Source organism: Chlorocebus sabaeus, chromosome 1 (genome assembly GCF_047675955.1).
Source record: "Chlorocebus sabaeus isolate Y175 chromosome 1, mChlSab1.0.hap1, whole genome shotgun sequence".
NCBI lineage: Eukaryota > Metazoa > Chordata > Mammalia > Primates > Cercopithecidae > Chlorocebus > Chlorocebus sabaeus.
In genome coordinates this window covers 14,381,701-14,402,484 of record NC_132904.1, presented here as the reverse complement: position 1 = coordinate 14,402,484, position 20,784 = coordinate 14,381,701, and the positions used below count along the sequence as shown (strand labels likewise).

At 40.1% G+C, this 20,784-nt stretch overlaps 1 protein-coding gene and 1 long non-coding RNA gene across 5 annotated transcripts in view; one reads left to right on the top strand and one right to left on the bottom strand.

The window, feature by feature from the left end:
- Positions 1-17,106, top strand: part of LOC103235045 (glycine N-acyltransferase-like protein 1) — a 29,636-nt gene extending 12,530 nt beyond the window's left edge. For 2 of the 3 annotated variants that reach the window (XM_037999280.2, XM_037999279.2), the window contains exons 5-10: positions 7,567-7,689; positions 8,311-8,430; positions 8,839-8,946; positions 15,595-15,721; positions 16,001-16,178; positions 16,436-17,106. In XM_037999280.2, coding sequence (XP_037855208.1) covers positions 8,353-8,430; positions 8,839-8,946; positions 15,595-15,721; positions 16,001-16,178; positions 16,436-16,853 — 909 coding nt within the window. In that variant the 5' untranslated portion in view covers positions 7,567-7,689; positions 8,311-8,352 and the 3' untranslated portion in view covers positions 16,854-17,106. The remainder of the gene's footprint in view (positions 1-7,566; positions 7,690-8,310; positions 8,431-8,838; positions 8,947-15,594; positions 15,722-16,000; positions 16,179-16,435) is intronic. The other variant, XM_073016064.1, reaches the window with a different exon arrangement.
- The window catches only part of LOC140711819 (uncharacterized), a 130,681-nt gene that overhangs the window by 94,964 nt on the left and 14,933 nt on the right, over positions 1-20,784 (bottom strand). The window contains exons 3-4 of one of the 2 annotated variants that reach the window (XR_012093105.1): positions 17,139-17,187; positions 14,317-16,362 (exon numbers count right to left, since the gene is read on the bottom strand). The exons of the other annotated variant lie outside the window; for it this stretch is intronic. This is a non-coding gene — a long non-coding RNA (uncharacterized lncRNA). Of the gene's footprint in view, positions 1-14,316; positions 16,363-17,138; positions 17,188-20,784 lie in introns of those variants that run through there. 2 annotated transcript variants of the gene reach the window in all.

Below are 20,784 nucleotides of genomic sequence, written 5' to 3'. Positions count from 1 at the left end.
GGATAGGTCTAGGGCTGCCAACCTTGAACTGGGGTGTGCCTGAATCCTGGATTTGTGTGAGACAGTCTGGTTCTGGGCTGGTCTGAAACCTAGGGTCGACTTGGCGCCTTCGACCGCTGGGGCTAGCCTGGTGCTACGCTGTCCTAGATCCTGTATCCACAGGGGCCAGCCTATAGCTTGGATCTATGGACACTGGCCTGGTGACTAAAGTTGCAGAGGCCAGCCTGGTCCTTGGGTACATCTGAAACCTGGAATTGTGGAGGCAAGCCTGGTCCTGGGAGTAGTCTGGAGCCTGGAGTCACTGTGGCTGCCCTGGTCCAGGGACAATCTGATACCTAAGGCACTGGGGTAGACCTGACATTAGGATATACCCAAAACCCAAGTCCACCAGGCAAGCCTGGAGCCTGGGCTATGGGATCTGCTCTGCCTTAGATTGCAGGTACCAGCCTAGAGTTTGGGGCCATAGGGGCATACCTATTACTGGATTTTACTGAAGCAGGCTCTGTGTTGGAGTCCAAGGCAAAGTTCAGTGCCCACTTCCCTTTTCTTCTTCCACACAAAGATTGCCTCTCTCTGTGCTCTGCTGCCTGGTGTTGTGGCAGGGGTGACACAGGTAATGTGAAATTGTTCTTTCTATGCTCTTCAATTCATCTTTTCTTATTTCTTTGCTACACAAAGATTCTGTAACATTTCACCTGGTTTACTTAGCTCCTGTGAAGGTATTTCACAGGATAGTAGTTAAATTGCACAGCTAGTAGGTTAAATTGATGTTTCTGTATGAGGATAAGTGCTAGAAAGTCCCATTCTGACGTTTTGCTGATGTCCAGTTTTACAGCATCCACTTTTTCTATATAGTGATTTTTAAAGTACCTCAGCAGCATCAGAGACAGGTCTCCTGCTAATTTGGAAAGAAAGATGGCAGATCTCATGTTAAATGGTCTTATCAAACACAAACATACATACGCACAAGAAACATAAAAAATAGAGAAGACAAACCTTTTGGAGGTGATGAGTATGTTTATGACATAGGTTGTGGTCATACTTTCATGAGTATGTGTTCCTCTCTATATGCATCAAGGTTTATACATTAAACGCATACAGCTTTTTGTATGTCAATCGTACCTCAATTAAGGAGTTTTACAAAAAAAAAAAAAAAAAAAAAAAAGATAAATGCAATACAGGAAAAATACTGTTGGTGTCATTCTCCATGAAGTATGACTTGAATTTCAGATTTCTGATGGTTACTGAACTTCCACATTTTCTGATGATAAGTATAATTAGAGAACTAATATGTTGGGCTAGAAAGGGGAAAAAAAACATTTCAGGATGAATCAATCAAACTTTTCCTTAACATAATAGAACTTGTTGTTCAAGATATTCAAACCAGTACCAGGCTAGAGGGAGAGAACAGTTTCCAGATCAAATATTTGTGTAAACTAATTTAACTGAAGTCTCAAGAGGAAGAAATCACGATGAAATATCTGGAGGCACAATATGCAAAATTCACCACAAAGCAGAAACCAGAATCTTACAAAACAAAGAACAATGGCTTAGGATACAGAACGTCTGGGTTCTCAGTTTTGTACATGCAATTATGTGTCCACTTTCCATGACTTAGTTTCTTGAGACTAGACAATCTCTAATATACCTCCCATCTGATTTTCCTCTCTTTCAGGAAGTTAGGCAGGTGCCCAGATCAGCTTTTTGGTCACAAAGGATAAAGAAAGAAGGCATAGGGTGTCTTTCTTAACCACAGTTTTAGGACACGGATTTAGAGAATGCATTAGCAGGGACTAAGCAAATAATGAAAGCTGAATTTGGGGTAGAAAAAATCGGGAACAGGAGATTAAAAAATCAGAAGGAAAATATTTAGGAGCAATAATGAGAGTCCCCTACTGATTCATAGTACAGCCAAAGTTTCTGTTTTTCTCTTCTTCAGACTCTAAGAGAACTAGAACATATCAGAGAGCTTTAAAATGTTCTAGGATGCCCAAACCAAGAAAGTATGTCCTGTGGATCCTACAGCTTCCCAATTCCCTGATCTAACTAAAACCATATACCACTTTCTAATTTCTCTGGAGGCATTGAAACCTCATCACCAACCCAGAACAGTTTGGCATGACTTGCTCTCTCCAGGAAGTACCTAAACATCCCCTTTCTTCCTCTGTAAAAGCTTCAAGATTCCACCTTGGTGTCAAGGTTTTCTCTATAGAGGCAGAATGTTGTTTCAAACTCCAGAGACCCTCATCCTTTTCTGGGATCCATTTAAATTGGTGCTGTCAGTATTTTTGACCATAAAGGCAAGTCTCCACAAAAACCCTAGAAAGTTTTAAGATTTTATGGATAGGTGCCAACAGCTATCAGATGTCTTCCTAAGATGGCTGCTGCATCCTAGTTGCACATTGCTAAAGGTTAATGAAGAACATGGATATGAATGAAGCATCCCAGTGACCCTTGACCCATTGTTAGAGTACTCAGAGGGTGAGGCTCCACCAGCCTCCCATAGACCCACAGCCGTGCAGTCCCCATTCTCTGCCATGAACAAGAGTTTCAGGGTGTTACAGGGGTTCAAAGATGGCCAGCTCATTGCCATTTTGTAGTACAAAGTATACCAACAAATAAAGATAGACCAAAACATTGATAATAGTTTTAAAATGTGTATATTTTATAAATGAATGCTTATGATGACAAAAATGCCATGCAATACTATTGTTCTACTCACAAGAACATAACAAGAATTTAAAAACATTAATTCAGAGTGGACTCTTGGCAGTGTGTAATTTATGGTGCAAGTGTTTCCTCCATTCTGTCTGAGTTTCTGTACCATTGGGTGATAACGCTGAAATCTCAAATTTGGGACCCTCTCTGAAAGTGGGGCCATGCGCAAATGGCTCTCCTAGGTGTCTACTCCCCATGACCTCATGATGTACACCTGCAGACTCCCAAACGACGGAAGAACATTCAGGGGTAGCCAGCTGGAGATGCCTAGAATCACAGGTCTCTCACAGAGCCTGAAAAGCCCAAAGCGGAGTAGCATAACCTCAGCACCTGTGAAACCAGAATTCATTGCTTCCATTCAGAGAGCCCATGTCTGTGCCAGAATCCAAGCTGCCATGGATGTCACTTATGACTAATACTGAGTATGGTGGGACTGATATCAGAACTGAGCTAGGCCCAGAGAGTCTGAGGCCATGACACATAAGGCTAAACCTTTCCGTTTTGATCCACAGACTAGATACATCAGAGAAGTGGACTTGGAGAATCCCCTGCTGGAGTCCTAGAGAGAAACCACTCTGTCAGATAGCTTGTGTTTCTGAGAGGAAGGCATCTAGTTCCAGCCTTATCCCACTGCACCTTATAAGTACGGGCTGAGTTCTAGAGAGACTCCAGAGCTGGTCTGAAAGGCTGATGCAAAGGAGTTTGCTCTGGAACTGAAGTGGTCTAAGAAACTGCCAAGCTCAGCAGCCCTACAGATGGGAGAGGAGCCCACAGATGGGAGAGGAAGCTAATCTCCTGGCCAAGGTCCTGACACAGTTTGCCAGAAGAATAGGCAGATTTGAGGCAGACCAGAGCTAGCACTGGCACTGGATTGAAACCCCCCTTGTAGTCTCGTAGATCATTTTTTGTATAAACATAGAAATTCACCTCTCTGGTCTCAAAGCTTGAAACTTTCATTTGTTTTATATGAAATTTCTTCCTTAGTAAAGGACCCCTACCTCCCTCAAAAAGCATCAAAGAATTGAAACTCATCAGATGATCCCATCCAGACAATGGGACACCAGGCTTCTCATAAATTATGATTGCTTCCTTAGGTCTCCTGAGTTCCTGTTTTGCTACACATTGTTACATTTCTTCCCTGCTATGTAAACTCCTAATTTTAGTTGGTCAGGGAGATGGATTTGAGACTGAGCTCCCATCGCCTCTGCTACAGCATCCAATTCAGTCTTCTTCCTTGGTGGTGATATTGATTGGTTTTCTGTGCGGTGAGCTGCAGGACCTAGACCACACCCCTGGTGTTTCAGTAAGATTTTGGTTCTCCAGTCAGGAACACTTTGGCTCGCCTGCCATGGACCGGGAGTCTCAAAGCCCTCCTAAGCAGCTACTTACCCAATTTTGGCTGGAGATGAGTTCCCTCTCTCTCCATGTTCCTGATTGCCTTGGAAAAACTGCCTTTAAAATTTGACATCCAGAGAGGTGACTGTCCTTTGTGGGCTCAGAGAGAAGGATGTGCTCCTCTCAATTTGAGAAATTTTTAAAGGAATTTCCACTTGCAGGTTGAACAAGCCCAAATGATGAAGAGAGGGAAGTACCCTGATTGTTCCAGTATGCACACTCTTGGGGGCTTTTCATTGTATGTGTATCCAGGCAAGTGAGTGTCTTTTGTGCGTACCAGACAATGGGATCAGCTCCTCTCCATTTGAGAAATTCTGAAGGAATTTTCACTTACAGGTTTATTGAGTTTAACCAATGGAGAGATGAAGCACCCCAACTCTTTCAGTTTGCACACTTTTGGGGCTGTTTGATCCTGAAGCAGTTGCATAGTGTTTTAGTGACTGTTTGCATGTGTCTGTTTGCATAGTCATGGGAAATTAGAATTTGATAAACTGATACTCTTTTGTAAGACTGTTTGGCACTAGTATAGTTTGAATTTGGAGTTGCTATTGAATGGGAAAGTGGACTGAAATTCCATGTATCCAGGCTTTTGTGCTGCTGTTGTACCAGGTTACTATGTGGTGTTCTCCTGTGGTGCTGTTTGACCCCAGTGTTCTTTGGAGTCTGGAGAAGTTTGGCCTTTAAAGATTAAACTGCCACAGAAACGGCTTTACCCAAAATTTTGATTCACAGCCTTCAGTGGATTACCTATCAAGGTTAACCAAGTTCAGCCATGTGGACATGTCTGCAGACTGGTAAGTTTGTATTGCTATAGCTTGAGTTCCCAGGTAAATGTTATTGGGTCTTTGTGTGTATATGCATCTAGATGTGTTTATGTGTAGGCACATGTATTACATTATATGTTGTCACTACCAAGTTGGCTTATAAATAAAAGAGTGCTCATAGATTAAGTTAATAAGTCCAAAGTCTTTTTCATGTTCATGTTACGTAAGGAAATCTTTAGCAAGTTATCATTAAAATTATTGTAAAATAAAAATAGAAATGTCTTCAGAATTGTCAGCATACATTTTTGTCTGGGTTTTATATTTCTCACTGCTAGATATTTTAAGGCATCAGAGTTTGGCACAGAAGGTTATAAAACTATAAACAGGATTATGAGACCAGTATGGGAGGCAAAGATCCCCCCCGCCCATCCCAATAAAATAAAAATAAAACAATTAGCTGGGCACAGTGATTCATGCCTGTAGTCCCAGATATTCAGGAGACTAAGGTGGGAGGATTGTTTGAGCCTGAAAGGTAAAGGCTGCAGTGAGTCATGATTCAGCCACTGCACTCTAGCCTGGGTGACAGAGTGAGACCCTGTCAACAAAAAATGAAAACAGACAGAGAATGACAACGGGGCACAGGAGCATTGCCGAGAGACTAGGGGAGCAGTTGTAATTTTTAATAGGATGGTCAAAGGAGGCCTCATTGAGCAGGTGGCTTTAAGTGAAGACTTAAAGAAGATAATAGAGGTTTCTCCAGGTCTAATGAGAAAACAGAATGCAGGCAAAAGAAAAATGACAGCCAAGTACCTGAAGCAGAGTGGCCAAAGAGAGTAAGGTCACAGATGTGACTGGAGGGATGTCAGGGAGGTGACTGGAGTCTAAGTCATGGAGAACTTATAGGGCAGTTACAGGGATTTATATCTCTTCCTCTGAATGCGATTGGGAGTTACTGCAGGAGTTGCACAAAGGAATGATGAAATCTGGCTTTTGTTTTAAAAGGAGCATTCTGGTTCTCCATTGATAAAAGACTAAAGACATTCTCCATCCAGAATGCACTGCCAAGAACTGTGAAGCATCTAAAAGTTTGCCCTACTTGGGGCACTGTTTTGTAAATGCTGGCAGGTGACACAAACTTCCTGGGTGAAAGACACTAATTTATGACTCACTAAACAGGGAGAAGGATTTTTGTGTTTGTGTCCATCCTCCTGGCTCCACAAGTCCTACAGAGGAAATACAGAAAAGCAGATTAATGTTGCAAATGCAACAGATGTGTGCAGCAGCCAAGGAACCCTGAATTTACGGAGCCTAGATGTTTTATAATGTACTGCAAGCAAAGCTGTCTGAAGTTTGCTCCAGACACAGACATTATCTTTCTCATACTGAACAGTAAGCAAACCTGCCCTCCACTTCAGAAGAAAGCAATATCTCTAGCTTCCAAGCTGTCCTCTTTACAAACATCCTTGAAAAGTTAGCAGCAAAGGCTGTCAATGTCTCTGCTCCTAAAACATGCAGAAATGGGAGAGGTCATGAAGAATTTTCTCCCAACCAGAATTAGGAGGATGTCATAATGTATTGGATGTAAAGTGAAAGGGGAAAATATACTTAAGAATAACTCCAAGCGTTTTTATTTGAACATGTGAAAAGATGGAGTTGCCATCCACTAAGTTGAGAAAGACTACCAGTGAAGTGACTGGGTGGAGAGGGTGGATAAGGAGTCTGATCAGAGACAAAATGAGTTTGAGATGGCTATTGGATGGAATTCAAGAGACGTCGAAGAGGCCAATAGATATATATGTTTTAAGTTTGTAAAGGAGTTTGAGTAATAATATAAATGTGTTAGTCATTGGCAGGTAGATTGATTTTAAAGCCATGGGACCAGATGGGATAACCAAGGAGTAAGTGTGGATACAAATGAGGACCAATGATTGGACTCCATGAAGTGATCCAAAATTAAGAAACTGGGTAGAAAAGAAGGGTCCACTGAGGAGACTGAGAAGTAACCAGTGAAGATAAAGGAAACCAAGAGAGTGTCGTCTTGGAAACCAACTGAAGAAAGTCCATTAAAGGATGATCTTTTAAGATGAGAAGCAATAATTGACCTTTGGATTTAATAACATAGAGATCACTGATGGCTTTAAAAAGTGTTTCAGTAGAATGGTACCAGCAAAATCTCAATTAGATAAGAATAGGAGGGGGATTGGAGATAGCATGTCTGGACAATCCTTCCAGTGAATTTTGCTACAAAGTGTTAAAGCAAACTAAATATGGCCTGAGAAGGACTCTGTACTTCTTCATTTGAGTCCTTGTGGGTGAACTGTAACCTACCTTAATAATCAGACAAGATTGAAAACCTAATCTAGTAGTGTGCACCTCTAACAATACTTGAGTGTTAGCCAATCCCAGCAGCCATACGTCAACCACTCACAGACTGCTGAATGTTCAAACTGTGTTCAAATAAGGCAAACGCCCAGTTGTAACCAATCTCACTGTTTCTGTACCCCACTTCCAGTTTCTGTATGTCACTATACCTTTTTTTTGTGTGTCTATAAATTCGTTTTGACTTCGAGGCAACCCCCAGAGCCTCTGTGAATCTGCTGTGATTCTGAAAGCTGCCAGATTCACAAATTGTTCATTGCTCAATTAAACGCCTTTAAATTTAATTCAGCTGAAGTTTTTCTCTTATCAGATGGTGTCAGAAGCAGGATCTGAAGTGGAGCTTCCAGTATCTCCAGGAGCACTGAGTAAACACGAAAGGTACCTGCATGATCCACTGTGTCCATTGATCTCTCACAGTGGCTGAGGATCATAGGTAAGCTCCCTTTCGCATTTTGGAGCTTCACATATTTGTGTTTTGAGCTCTCTGAGTTGCTTTGAGCAAATTTCTGATCCAAACTGGGTTTGGAGTCACAACAGAAAATGGACTGGGTCTAGGAACGGATGTGATCTTGGAATTAACCGGCTTGGATCCAGTTAAAGGCCTCTTACATCTCACTGGGTCAGAAAGAACTGGTAGTAAGCAGTAACGTTGTAGGAGTTATAAAATTTGGCATTTGAAAATTCACAGGGATGTTTGTGTTCTACCCCCTTTGTTTCATTTTTCTTGTGCACCTATGTGGGAAAAAATCACTGGCTAAGTTAATCAAGAGAAGCTGAGAGTAAACCCAATATTTTAGGTAAAAAAGGGATTCTTCATTCCAGCAGGGAGGAAGGGCATGGGTTTTGGAGTCATTCATATATGGTTTCAAAATCTGACTCTGGCATTTATCTCTGTAAGAATTTGAGAAATTTACTTAGTCTCTCTGAGCTTTGGTGTATTCCAAATGAAGACGACACTAACAGTATCTGCATCATGAGCGCTACTTCAATGGAAATGTATAAAGTGCATTTTACACATTTGGTCTCTTACCATTTTCCCTTCACTTCTTTTCAGAGTTTCTTCTTGAAGGGCTCAAGGACTGAAGCATCCCACAATATGATCCTACTGAATAACTCCCAGAAGCTGCTGGCCCTATACAAATCCCTGGCCAGGAGCATCCCTGTGTCCCTGAAGGTGAGGGAACAATGGGAGTGTCGGATTACTTTGTGCATGTTTCTTTACCTTTCTGTGCCTTTACCTTGGTCTTTTCATCAATAAAATGGGAAAAATATTAGCACCTACGTTTTAAAGTTGTTGTGGACACTAAATAAATTCATACATTATAAGTGCTAAGAGCATTGCCAAGTGCCCAGCTAGTGCACAGTAGCTCTTTGGCATCACAAGGACACCTACCTGTGAGTTCTGACTGCTTGCTGGTGACTTCACATCCATCAATATGGTCCTGGAGACGCTGCTCATCTCACCTTCACTGTCTTAGTCCCAGTACTGTCTCTTGACCTCCATTTTTCTCTTCCTCTTCACATCCAGATCCCCATCTCTGGGAATCTCAACCTCTCCTATTCCCTTTCATCCCTCTGTCAGGTTTACGGCTCTGTGTATCACATCAATCACGGGAACCCCTTCAACATGGAGGTGTTGGTGGACTCCTGGCCCGACTATCAGATGGTTATTATCCGGCCTCAAAAACAGGTAGGCACACACACAGGGACTGGTGGATCCAGGCAGGTCCAAAGGGCCTGAGGAACTGACCAGTTCAGACACCAGGGCTGCTTTTATAGGGTGAAAGGAAAAGTGAGTATTTTAAAACACTTCTTCCGTACTTGGCACCTTACATGAGTGCCACATATTCCTATTCTTCCTCTAAAGCATAAAACATTTGAGAAAGGGTTCGAGGGGGAAGGGGAGCAAAAGGACTAGGCTGACACTCACAGATTAAGGGCCCTTTGAGGTGGCAGGGGTTACCTGCAGGGGCTGAATGGAGGCCACTTTACAGGGAAAGTTGGGTGTCTGAGATATCGGAACAGTGACTTAAAAACCAAACCAGAAATCGACCAGTAAAATTACCTCTCAGGGCCAGGCATGGTATCTTATACCTGTGATCCCAGCACTTTGGGAGGTCAAGGCAGAAGGGTTGCTTGAGACCAGGAGTTTGAGGCCAGCCTATGCAACATAGTGAGACCTCATCTCTACAAAAACTAAACAGAATTAGCGGGGTGCGGTGGTGCATGCCTATACTCAGACACTCAGGAGACTGTGGTGGGAGGATGGCTTGAGCCCCAGAAGGCCGAGGCTGCAGTGAGCCAAGATCACACCACTGTACTCCAGCCTGGGCAACAGAGTGAGACCCTGTCTTAAAAAATAAAGTTACTTCTCAGGAACCAGGGAAGGGACACAAAATTACTGTGTGTCAACTATGTGGAAGCACTTTGCTCATTAGTGACTGTCATCCTCAGAACAATTTTATGAAGTGACCATTAATATCTTCAATTTAGAGATAAGGAAACCACACTGAGAAATATTAAGTCATGTAGCTGCTGGATACCAGATGTTAAAGCATTGCCCAATCTGAATTCAAGTTCAGTGGACTCTGCCACTTTTACTAGCTATATAACCATAGGCCGTTCTCTGAGTTTTATCATCTGTTAAAATGGGAAAAATAAGAGGACTTTCTTCAGAGGATTACTCAAGGTAGTCTCAAGATAAATGAGAAACCATATGTCAAACCCTTAGTACACAGCACATAATTCTAAATGGTATTTGCCATAATTAGCCATTATTGGCTGAGGACACACAAGGAATACACGATTAAGCTGAAATAGTAATACAAACCTAGGTCTATTTTTTTGCCCTAAAGACTTTCCCTTTTTGTGTCTGTTTCATGCACATCTGGTTAGTGAACTGAAGCCTCATGGCCAGCCCAGCTTCATGTGGTTATAGACGCTGAGCCCCCAAATAATAATAAGCTGAGCCTAACACCTTCCCCAGGGAGTTCTTTTGATCTCCTGGCTTCCTGACAATGTGGGATCGAAGATTAATGCTCAGTTTATTGAATCCATGGTCCAATTTCTTCAAAGCGTGATATGCTAAATAACTGTACGAAGTCAAATATTTTTACTTCAGTAACTTTGTAGTTGCTATGTGTATTGTAGCAACGTAACTGTACCATTAAACCGTAACTTCATATATGCATTGCTTTGAACAAGGCTAGTTTTTATAAAGTGATTCAATAGGCTGGGCGTGGTTGCTCATGCCTGTAATCCCAGCACTTTGGGAGGCCGAGGAGGGTGTATCACGAGGTCAGGAGATCGAGACCATCCTGGCTAACACAGTGAAACCCCGTCTCTACTAAAGAATACAAAAAATTAGCCGGGCATAGTGGCAAGCACCTATAGTCCCAGCTACTCGGGAGGCTGAGGCAGGAGAATGGCATGAACACAGGAGGCGGAGGTTGCAGTGAGCCGAGATTGTGCCACTGTACTCCAGCCTGGGTGACAGAGCAAGACTCCGTCTCAAAAAAAAAAAAAAAGTGAGTCAATAAACAAAAATATTAAAATATAGAAGTTCCATGCCATACATATGTGACCAAAAAAATGGAAAGAATGAAGTATGCTGCAATTTACTTGGAAATACATTCATCTAGTCTGATTCCATATTATAACACGTTTCTTTCAGTATTGAAAGTCAATGCAATTTTGAGTAAGAACTTTTTAGGGTGAGATGCAGGAGAATTTTTGTAGAAAAAACTTAACTTTTTCTTTGTTGGTTTTTAATCACAAAGATAATATATGCTGATTATACAAGTGGAAAAATCCAGCATGATTTTAAGAATTTAATAACACCTCACCTCCTTTCCCCTCCTCTCCTCCATTTCTACCCCTTGGGGTAATCAGTGTCCTTGCCCATATTAACACACAAACGGATATTCACTTATGATCTCTTCTGTCATACTTTTTAATTTGCCCTTGACATATGGACATTGCTTTGAGTGAATCAATACAGCACTAACGTATTCGTTTTAATAACTGTGGCATTCCATAGAGTCTATGCAATGCTATTCAGTCATTCTCCTCCTGTTGGGTTCAAATTGTTCATACTTCTTTGCCACTACAAACAATGCTTCAATAAACATCCTGGTATACATGTCTTGACATCCTGGAAACTTTGCTCCGTACAATTGATTTCCAAAAGGGATACCTTCAAGTCAGAGCTTATCTTATCCTAAGTAGGCACTGCCAGATTACCTTCCCAAAGGATTCCACAGCTTTATTTCCATCAGCAATTTGTGGAAGAATTGTTTCCCACATTCTCACCAGCACTGAATGTTATCCATCTTTTAGTTTATGCCAAACTGGTGGGTGAAAAGTGGCATCTTATTGTAGATTTAATTTGCTTTTCCCTGACTAGTGATATTCAACATATATTTTCATATGTTTGTCAGTCATTTGGGGTTTACTTCTAAATTGTTTATATTGTTTGACCATTTTTACACAGGGGTTTATGTGTCATTCTTAAAATTCTCTATGTGTTTTGGATACTGGGGATACTAACACAAGGTGTATGCTACAAATTTGTTGCCCAATTTAGAATTAGTTTCTATTTTATTGATAGAGATTTCCATATGAAGAAATTTTTAATTTCATGTAATCAAATATATTATGTTTTTCACTATGATTTCTGAGGCTTTGTTTTTTTCTTTTTTTTTCGTTAATAATTAGGAAGATTTTTCCTAATCCAAGATCATACAAGTTTTTTGTATTTTGTCTTACAGTGAATTAATTTTTACTTTTGACGTTTCAAACTTCATTCTATTTGGAATATATTTTTGAATAGCATGAATTAACATTCTTTTATATTTATCTCCCTTATGGCTGGCTAATTATGTCAGTACTACTTAGTAAATAAATCATTCCACTACTGAAACATAAATGTCTATTTTGTCATATAACACTTTTATATATTTTGTAGCTACTTTTGTATTTGTTTCTAGTCTTTTCTCATGCTATTTCTCTGTTTTGTGGCAAGTTTTAGTATCTAATAAAGCAAATCACACTTCACTAATCATTTTCTTACTTTCCTATTTCTTATAAACTTAAGAGCTATATGAGCAAAAACTAAATTCTCAGTTCCCCAACTACCCCAACTAACTATTGCAATTGTGACTTGTATTGGAGGAGCTTTTTTAGACAATTGTGGAAGGATTAATATTTTTGTGATACTAAATATTTTTATCAATAAATATGGTCTTTCTCTCATGTTTTTCACTTTGTGTTCTATGCCATCTGGTGAAATATTAATGTTTTCCTGTGGTAAACTACGTGATTTCCCATTAAGTTTACCCTCAGATATTTTATAAATTTTTTTAAGATTCTTAAATTATTTTTCCTTTTCTATTTCTGAGGATTATTATTTTGTGATTTCTTTCTATTTATACTCTTGATTTCCAAATATGTCACACTATTCTTTAAAATCCTGTTTGTTTGTGTTATTTGTTTTTGTTGAAGTTTCTTGGATTTTCTAAATGTGTAATACTGTAATCTACAAACAAAGTAATTTGCTGCTTCTTTTTCAATATTTGTATGGGTTTTTAGTTTCTTGCCTTATTGCATAATGCACAACCTAAGAAACAATACCAACTAACCATAATAATAGTTCTATCCTTGTCTCATTCCTGATTTTAATGAAATAGCTATAACCACTTACATTTGGAATTGCATTTAATTCTGTCTTTACTAGAGCACTTTACTGTTGTTCCTACTTTCATAGAAATTATATTTAGAATGAAGGGCAAATTTTATGTTATTTCATTTTTGTCTTTTTGTGACAATTTGTATACTCATGTAATTTTTTTCTCCTTTAATTTATTACACTAAGAGATCTTTTCTGATCAGAGTCATTCTGGCCTTTCTAAAACAAACTGTTCATGTTCACATTCTTTTCATATGCTACTGAATATTTTATTCAGAATTTTTGCATCTGTATTCAAAAGCCAATATGGTCAGTAACTCTCTTTTTGTTGTTTCTTTACCAGATTTGGAATTAGGATCTTTTCATCTGTTACCAACGTCTACTATTAAAATTATGTGTTTGGTTTTGGCTTATGTAGAATTTAAATGTAAAATAATCTGATTTTGGCTACTTTTTATTTTTTAATTTCAACTTTCCTTTTAGATAAAGTGGGTACATATGCAGATTTGTTACATGTGAATATTGCATGATGCTGAGTCTTGGAGTACAGACAAATCCCATCACCCTGGTAGTGAGCATAGTACCCAATAGGTAGTTTTCTAAGCCAGCCCCTTTCCCTCCACCCTGTAGAGTCCACAATGTCTATTGTTCCAACATTTGTGTCCATGTATGGTCAGTGCTTAGCTCCCAGTTATGAGTGAGAACATGTGACATTTGATTTTCCGTTACATCATTAATTTGCTTAGGATTATCACACTGTGGAAAGTAGTCTGGAAATGTCTTAGAGAACTTAAAATAGAGTTGCCATTCGACCCAGCAATGCCATTACTAGATAAATACCCAAAAGAAAATGAATCATTCTACCAAAATGACACACGCACTAGTATGTTCATTGCTGCACTGTTCACAATAGCAAAGACGTGGAATCAACCCAGGTGCCCATCAGAGGTAGACTGGATAAAAAAAAAAAAACTTGGTATGTATATTCCTATGGAATATTACACAGCAATAGAAAAGAATAAAATATTGTCCTTTGTAGAACATGGATGGAGATGGAGGCCATCATTATTGTTCACTTTTCAAATGGTAGTTGTTTAATTCAATTTCTGATATTTTCTATTAGTTTGTTGAAATTTTCTATTTTGTGAAAGTCAATTTTGATAGTTTATTCTTGAGGGATAACATCCATTTCTTTATCAGTAAATATGTTGCCTTGGAGTAGTATATAATCTGCTATTATAAGTCTTATTTTCTTTTCTATTTCCATTCTCAGAGCTCATATGCTAAGCCTTTTTTTTTTTCTTTTTTCTCTTTCTCATGTATTTCCTTCGAAACCCTTACCAGAAGTTTATCTCTCTCTCTCTCCTCTTTCTATTTTTGCCAATTAAAAATGAAGTTTTGGCTTTATATATCCTTTGCACTCTGTCTTGTTCTACAATTCATTAATTATGGCTTTCATTTTTACAAATTGTTCCATTTGCTATTTTCTAGGTTGATATTCTTTTTATAATTTCTTGACTATCTACTTGGCTATTTTCAGTCAGTCTTTTAAAATCGGGTCTTTTAAAACATCTACTCTTTTAAATTCACTGAGGTGTCAGTCTTGGCCATATTCAGGAACTTGCATTTATAAAAGCACCCTCAAATTCTTGAAGGTTTCTTTAAAATTACTTACACTATCCTCCATTTTACTCTTAACAATATAATTTTCAACATAATATTAATACATTCACTGCTAAAACTCTCACGCTTATTGTTTATATTTCCCCTGAGAAACAGATACTCATCGTCCCATGAAGTTTGTGGTTTGCCAGAATGGGATGACGAGTCTCTTTCTTTCAAACCCTTGAGTCTAACACCACATAAATTATGCAGAGTGCTACCAAAAATTCAGTTACTTCATTCTATTTTGTGGGCTTCTGGCTGTAAAGGCAATGTCACTCTTCGAATAGGTTGATATCCTGTAGCCTTGGGAAAAGGCAATGTCTCCTTAATGTTTATATTCACTAAAGTATCTTGCTCAAGCCCTGGACACTGTAGATTCTAGGACACTATAGGTTCTAGGTGTCTGGTGATACAGTAGGCCATAAAACTTAGAGAATTCACAGTTAAATTTATTCTGATCCAAGTTTAAGGACTTAATCCTAGCAACACAGACTCAGTTCAACCCAGAATATGTCCCACAGGAGGTTACATGGGGCACAGTATATATAGCAGGGGGATACGCATGACAAACGGGGTAAGTGAAGCAGGGAGAGAAGGAATTGTTGCATTCCTTTGATTCTGCTGGGTTCTCGGTGATGCTATATATAAAATAAGGTAACTGTGCAGTTGAGTGGGTAGGAAGAAAGGTGAGGTATCTTAAGGCCTGGTGGAGGGTGACTGCTTTCATCCTGTTTTTGTTATGCATCTGATAAGCAGGTTTATGACCAGTACCTGTCAGTGTTAAATATTTAACAAACTCCAGTTACACAGTTAAGAGGTCAGCAGTAGCTTATAGGCCTGGGTTTTATTGTCCGTGTGCCCAACTGCAGCCATCATGGGCCAGTGTTAAAAATTTCCTTTCAATTTTCATTTTTCTGATAATTACAATCAGCGAGAGGTGAAGAAAAAGTTCAAGGGAATGATCTGACCTCTCACCACCCTATACAGGAGATGACAGACGACATGGACTCATACACAAATGTATATCGTATATTCTCCAAAGACCCTCAAAAATCACAAGAAGTTTTGAAAAATTGTGAGATCATCAACTGGAAACAGAGACTCCAAATCCAAGGTAACAAGTCTGAAGAAATGGGCAACCAGCAGTGCTTCTCAAATTGTGTCTTCAACGAATAGCATTAGCATCACCTGAGAGCTCATTAGATGTGTAAACTCACAGAAACTCTGGGGGATAGGAGAGGTAGAGTAATCTGTGGTGTGACAAGGACTCCATCTGATTGTGGTGTAAACTCAAGTCTGAGAACTACTAAGCACTGAGGTATTAATCAGGTGGGAGTAGTGTAAGTAGAGAACTCCATGTCTGACAATATTGCTTTCTTGCATTTCTTCCCAGGTCTTCAAGAAAGTTTGGGTGAGGAGATAAGAGCGGCTGCATTTTCAAATTCAGTGAAGGTAGAGCATTCAAGAGCAGGCCTCTTTATTACAGAAGATTTCCTGAAACTCCATGCCTCCAATAAAAGCAAGCTCGGAAGCTGGGCAGAGATAGGCCAACCAGATGATGAATTTGAGAGGTACAAAAATCATGTGCTGATCATTTATAATTGCCATTCCTTGTACATTTTTGTAACTCACATAAATCAGTTTTGGAGTGAAGAGAGTATGAATCCATTGCTTGGGATGAATAAAGGTTATCAATGGTCAAAATACGCAACTTTGCACTGGTGGGTCTTTAAACAAGAAGAGGGCCTGGGATCTCTAGAATAGAATGGTACCCAGAAATTACAAGAGTGGGGATGAAAGTTGTTGTCTTTCTTTATGTTTTCTACAGGAAAACTCCCAACTTTAATTATGCCCAGCTGGATATTTCTTATTCCAGGCTGGTAAATGACAATTGGAAGCGAGGGAAGAATGAGAGGAGCTTGCGTTACATCATGCGCTGCATAGAAGTCCTGCCAGCAGCCTGTATGCTCGGCCCAGAGGGGACCCCAATCTCATGGATAACCATGGACCCTTCTTGTGAAGTAGGAATGGGCTACTGCATGGAAAAATACCGAAAGAAAGGCAACATGGCACAGCTGCTGGTGCGACACCAGAAGTATCTGTGTCAGAAGAATATACCATTTTACGTCTCTGTACTGGAAGACAATAAAGACTCCCGCAGATCAGTGGGGTTGGCGGGTTACTTTGAGGCCCCCTGTGAGTGGCACCAATGGACCTGCTACCCACAGAATCTAGTTCCATTTTAGACAATGAAGCTGCTTAGCAATCTTGGGCAAGCCATCTCTTAATATTAAAGCAGACACCACAGAATAGCTTTCTTCACTTACAAATGTTGATTGGGCATTTATGATACGGCAGGAACTCTTTCGCACATGGAGACTTGATGTTAAAAGACACAGCCATGCTCTTGAGGAGCTCACAGTCCAGGCTGGAGGCAGGGGAGGGTATAGTCTTTAAATATGCTTAAGCGTTGTAGGGAAGGACGGGGTTACCAGTAAACATGTCACCAGAAAGCCAGGCTCAGTTCTTACCTCTGGGAATCAGAACTCTTTATGTAACTTGGTTGATAGAATCTACTATCTGGAAGATAAATGAAGAACTTTAATAAAATTGTCAATAGAATATACCTAATCTATATGGATACTTTATTGGAAATAAATAGCCCTGCTATGTATGGATTTATGAGGCATGGCCACACTAAAGAATAGAATCTGTCTCTTAGTTTAGTAACTAGTAATGTATCAAAGGTGAAGCCTCAGACAAATGGCTTTCCCAGGCTACCTTTCATCATTGTTATGCAGAATAGGATCTCCAGAGAATCAAGTGGGCTGACCTTGAGGCCTCTGCTGTGGAAATGATATTTGTTTTGCCTCCTTTCTCCTACTCTTTCTCATTTCCTCATCATTAGTGAAGCATGGCACAGGACAAGGTGTTGCCTGTGAGTCTGGTTATAAGTTCGGCTTTTGGTGTTTGCAGCACTGCTATATTAAGGGGTCATGGGCATTCTGGAGAGAAGTGACCACTAAGATGAAGACTGGAGCGTGAGTAACAGTGAGCCAGACAAAAAAAGCGGAAGAATCCAGATGATGGAAAGGACACATACAATGCACTATAATAATAACTTTCTAATTGAACACTTATATTAAAATTTCTGAATCCCTGATCTAAAAACAAAAAAGAAATACACTTCACAAAAAAGCCATGGCCTCATTTGGCTTTGCTCTCCCACCCTATTATGGGAAGCTGGATTGCTGTGAACATTGCAGCTGTAGGAAAAAGAAAAAAAAAAAATTGGCATTTTCACTCTTTCTGATTGTCTAGATTTAAAAAACAAAAGAAATCTTGATAGAATTGTCTTTTGTAATAAAGTCTAGCAGTATTAACCAACACCTATCCTCATCTCTCCTTAAAAAATTAACCTCTACACAATTGAATGTTTACACTTGATGCGATTTGAAAGTGTGCAATTCCAGCACCTAAAGAATTGTGTAGGTCATGGAGTTTTTAAAAAACTCCAATTCATCTTGGAAGGCTGTTACAGCTTAGTATGAATCAATCCAATCAGATTTCTAAACTCCTAAGACCTGGCTGAAATGTTACATTGACTGAAATGAAATGAAAGCATGGTCTGAGAAAGAGAAGAAACATGTCATTTGGAATTTCAAGGGTGGAAAATTCTCACACAAAAAATAAACTCAAGAACTTGGGGAAATATATAAACAGCTATATTTTGGCACTTAAAAGGCAAAAGCTAATACAGATGACGAAAGAACACAAAGCAAATAAAATTTGTCTATTTCAAAATGCCTCCGGCATGTCCTGTGTCCAGAAGAGGTTGTACATCCGGGGTCTGGGGCTCAGGTCATCTTAGCACAGCCCAGCTGGCAACTTCCCTCCTCTACCTCTTCCCTGAATGCAAGCCAGCTTCCCTTATCTAGCCCTTCATGGTCCTGTTAAGATAGTGATTCCTAAACCTTATCATGCACTTGGATTAAAAAAACAAGAAAGTGTAGGAAAGAGGAAAGAGGAGTTCTTAAACATGGCACAAGTAAGTCCAAAAGTATTAATAAACACACTAAAAATGAATGGGGTAATTTTCTTATTAAAATATATGTTTTTCATACTCAGTTAAAAACAACGTCCAAGAACATGCATTAATCAGCTCTGGCTGTCATAACAAAATTTCATAGACTGAGTGGCTTATATAACAGAAATTGATTTCTCACTCTTCTGGAAACTGGGAAGCGATATGACAAGGCTCTAGTGAGGTTTTCTTCTCAGTCCACTTCTCTCAGGTTGTTGATGGCTGTTAGCTCTCTGTGCCCTCCCATAGTGGAGACAGAGGAGAGCTCAGACTCTCTTCCTTTTCTTAGAAGGACTTAATTCCATCATGGGGGCTCCACCCTCATAACTTAATCTAAACCCAATTACTTCTCAAAGGCCCACCTCCAAGGGCATTGGGAGTTGGGTCTTCAACATATGAATTTGGGGGTCACTGTCAGTACATAAGTAAGCATATCTGAAATAAACAACACACCAGGGTTCACGCAAAGGAAAAAGATACACTAAATGAATGTGAAATTGAAAAGCAAAGTAATACCATCAATACTAGGCAAAATAGAACGTAAGATGAACATCTGCTAAATACAGAATTCTCCCACAACATAGATCATGAATCTGCCTCACAACACAACGCAACTACAAAATATATATGGCAAAAGCTGACAGACATACAAAAAGAAAAATGCAAATCCACAGTCTTAGTGGGAGAACTCAAAAAACTTCCCTCAGAAAGCAACAAATGATGCAGACTAAAAATAAAGACAATTTGAAAAAATGCCATCCCAACTTGATATTTCTGGCGATATTGGGGCTGTTTATTGTGTATTTGAGAACTTCTGTTCATCTGTTGGTCAAATTGACCAGCAGGGGGTGCTGGGGAGGGAAACACTCCATCAGGAGAGTGCTGGCCACTTGTCTGTAAGTCTAGAGGCTCCTGTTCCCCCTCATGATCATTACCTATCAGGGGCAAGCACTGCTGATACAGGAGTTAAAAGAAATTATTAAGCAGTTAGTGTAGGTAAGGGAGTCCTCGGTAAGGGTTTTCTTTTAATAAAAAAGCAGCCCCCATATACTTTCTTTTCTAACAAAAATCAGCCTGAAAAATCAAGCCACAAGCACAGATAAGCAAGCTAAAAGCTTGCATAGTTAAATGCTGGCACCTATAAATAGAAAAGGGGTACCTGGAAGCCAGGCATACTCAACATGGAGGCTTCCTCTTCCATTTTTTGTTTGTTTGTTTTTGTTTGTTTGTTTGTTTGTTTCAGACGGAATCTCGCTCTGTCGCCCAGGCTGGAGTACCATGGTGCGTTCTCAGCTCACTGCCACCTCCACCTCCCGGGTTCAAGCAATTCTCTGCCTCGGCCTCCTGAGTAGCTGAGATTACAGTGCCCACCACCATGCACGGCTAATTTTGTTGTTTGTTTGTTTGTTTAGTAGAGGCAGGGTTTCACCATGTTGGTCAGGCTGGTCTTGAACTCCTGACCTCTCATGATTCACTGTCCTTGACCTCTGAAAGTGCTAGGATTACAGGCATGAGCTATGGCACCTGGCCACCTATTCCCTTTTCTTTGTCTTCACGTGTGCAGGCGACATGGCACAGGCCAGGTAGAGGCCCCATCTGCATACTAAAGATTAGTGTGGGATGGCCAGCCTCTTCATGTATCGCATCAATGGCACACCTGCTCCAATCAATCCTCTCAGCCCTATGTAAATCAGACACTGCCTCCTCAAGCTGATCTATAAAACCAACCACAACTCGCCCCATACCCGGAAACCTGCTCAGACAGCCTTCTAATGCACAAGGAAACTCTCTCTCCTTTCTTTTGCCTATTAAACTTTCGCTCTTAAACCCACTCCTTTTGTGTCCACATCTTCAATTTCCATGGTGTGAGATAACAAACCTCTGGCATTTTCCCAGACAAACGATGCCACTTCACTGCCATCTCAAGCCCAAGTGCCAAAAACGACCACTTTAGCTTGATGAATGCCACGGCTGCCACCATGCTGCTTAGGATAAGCAAGGACACGAAGATGGAGTGGGGACGGATTTATTAGAGAGGCCGCAATAAAAGCACATTCCAGGCAACTTTCCACTTTTTAACTTCTGTTGCTTTC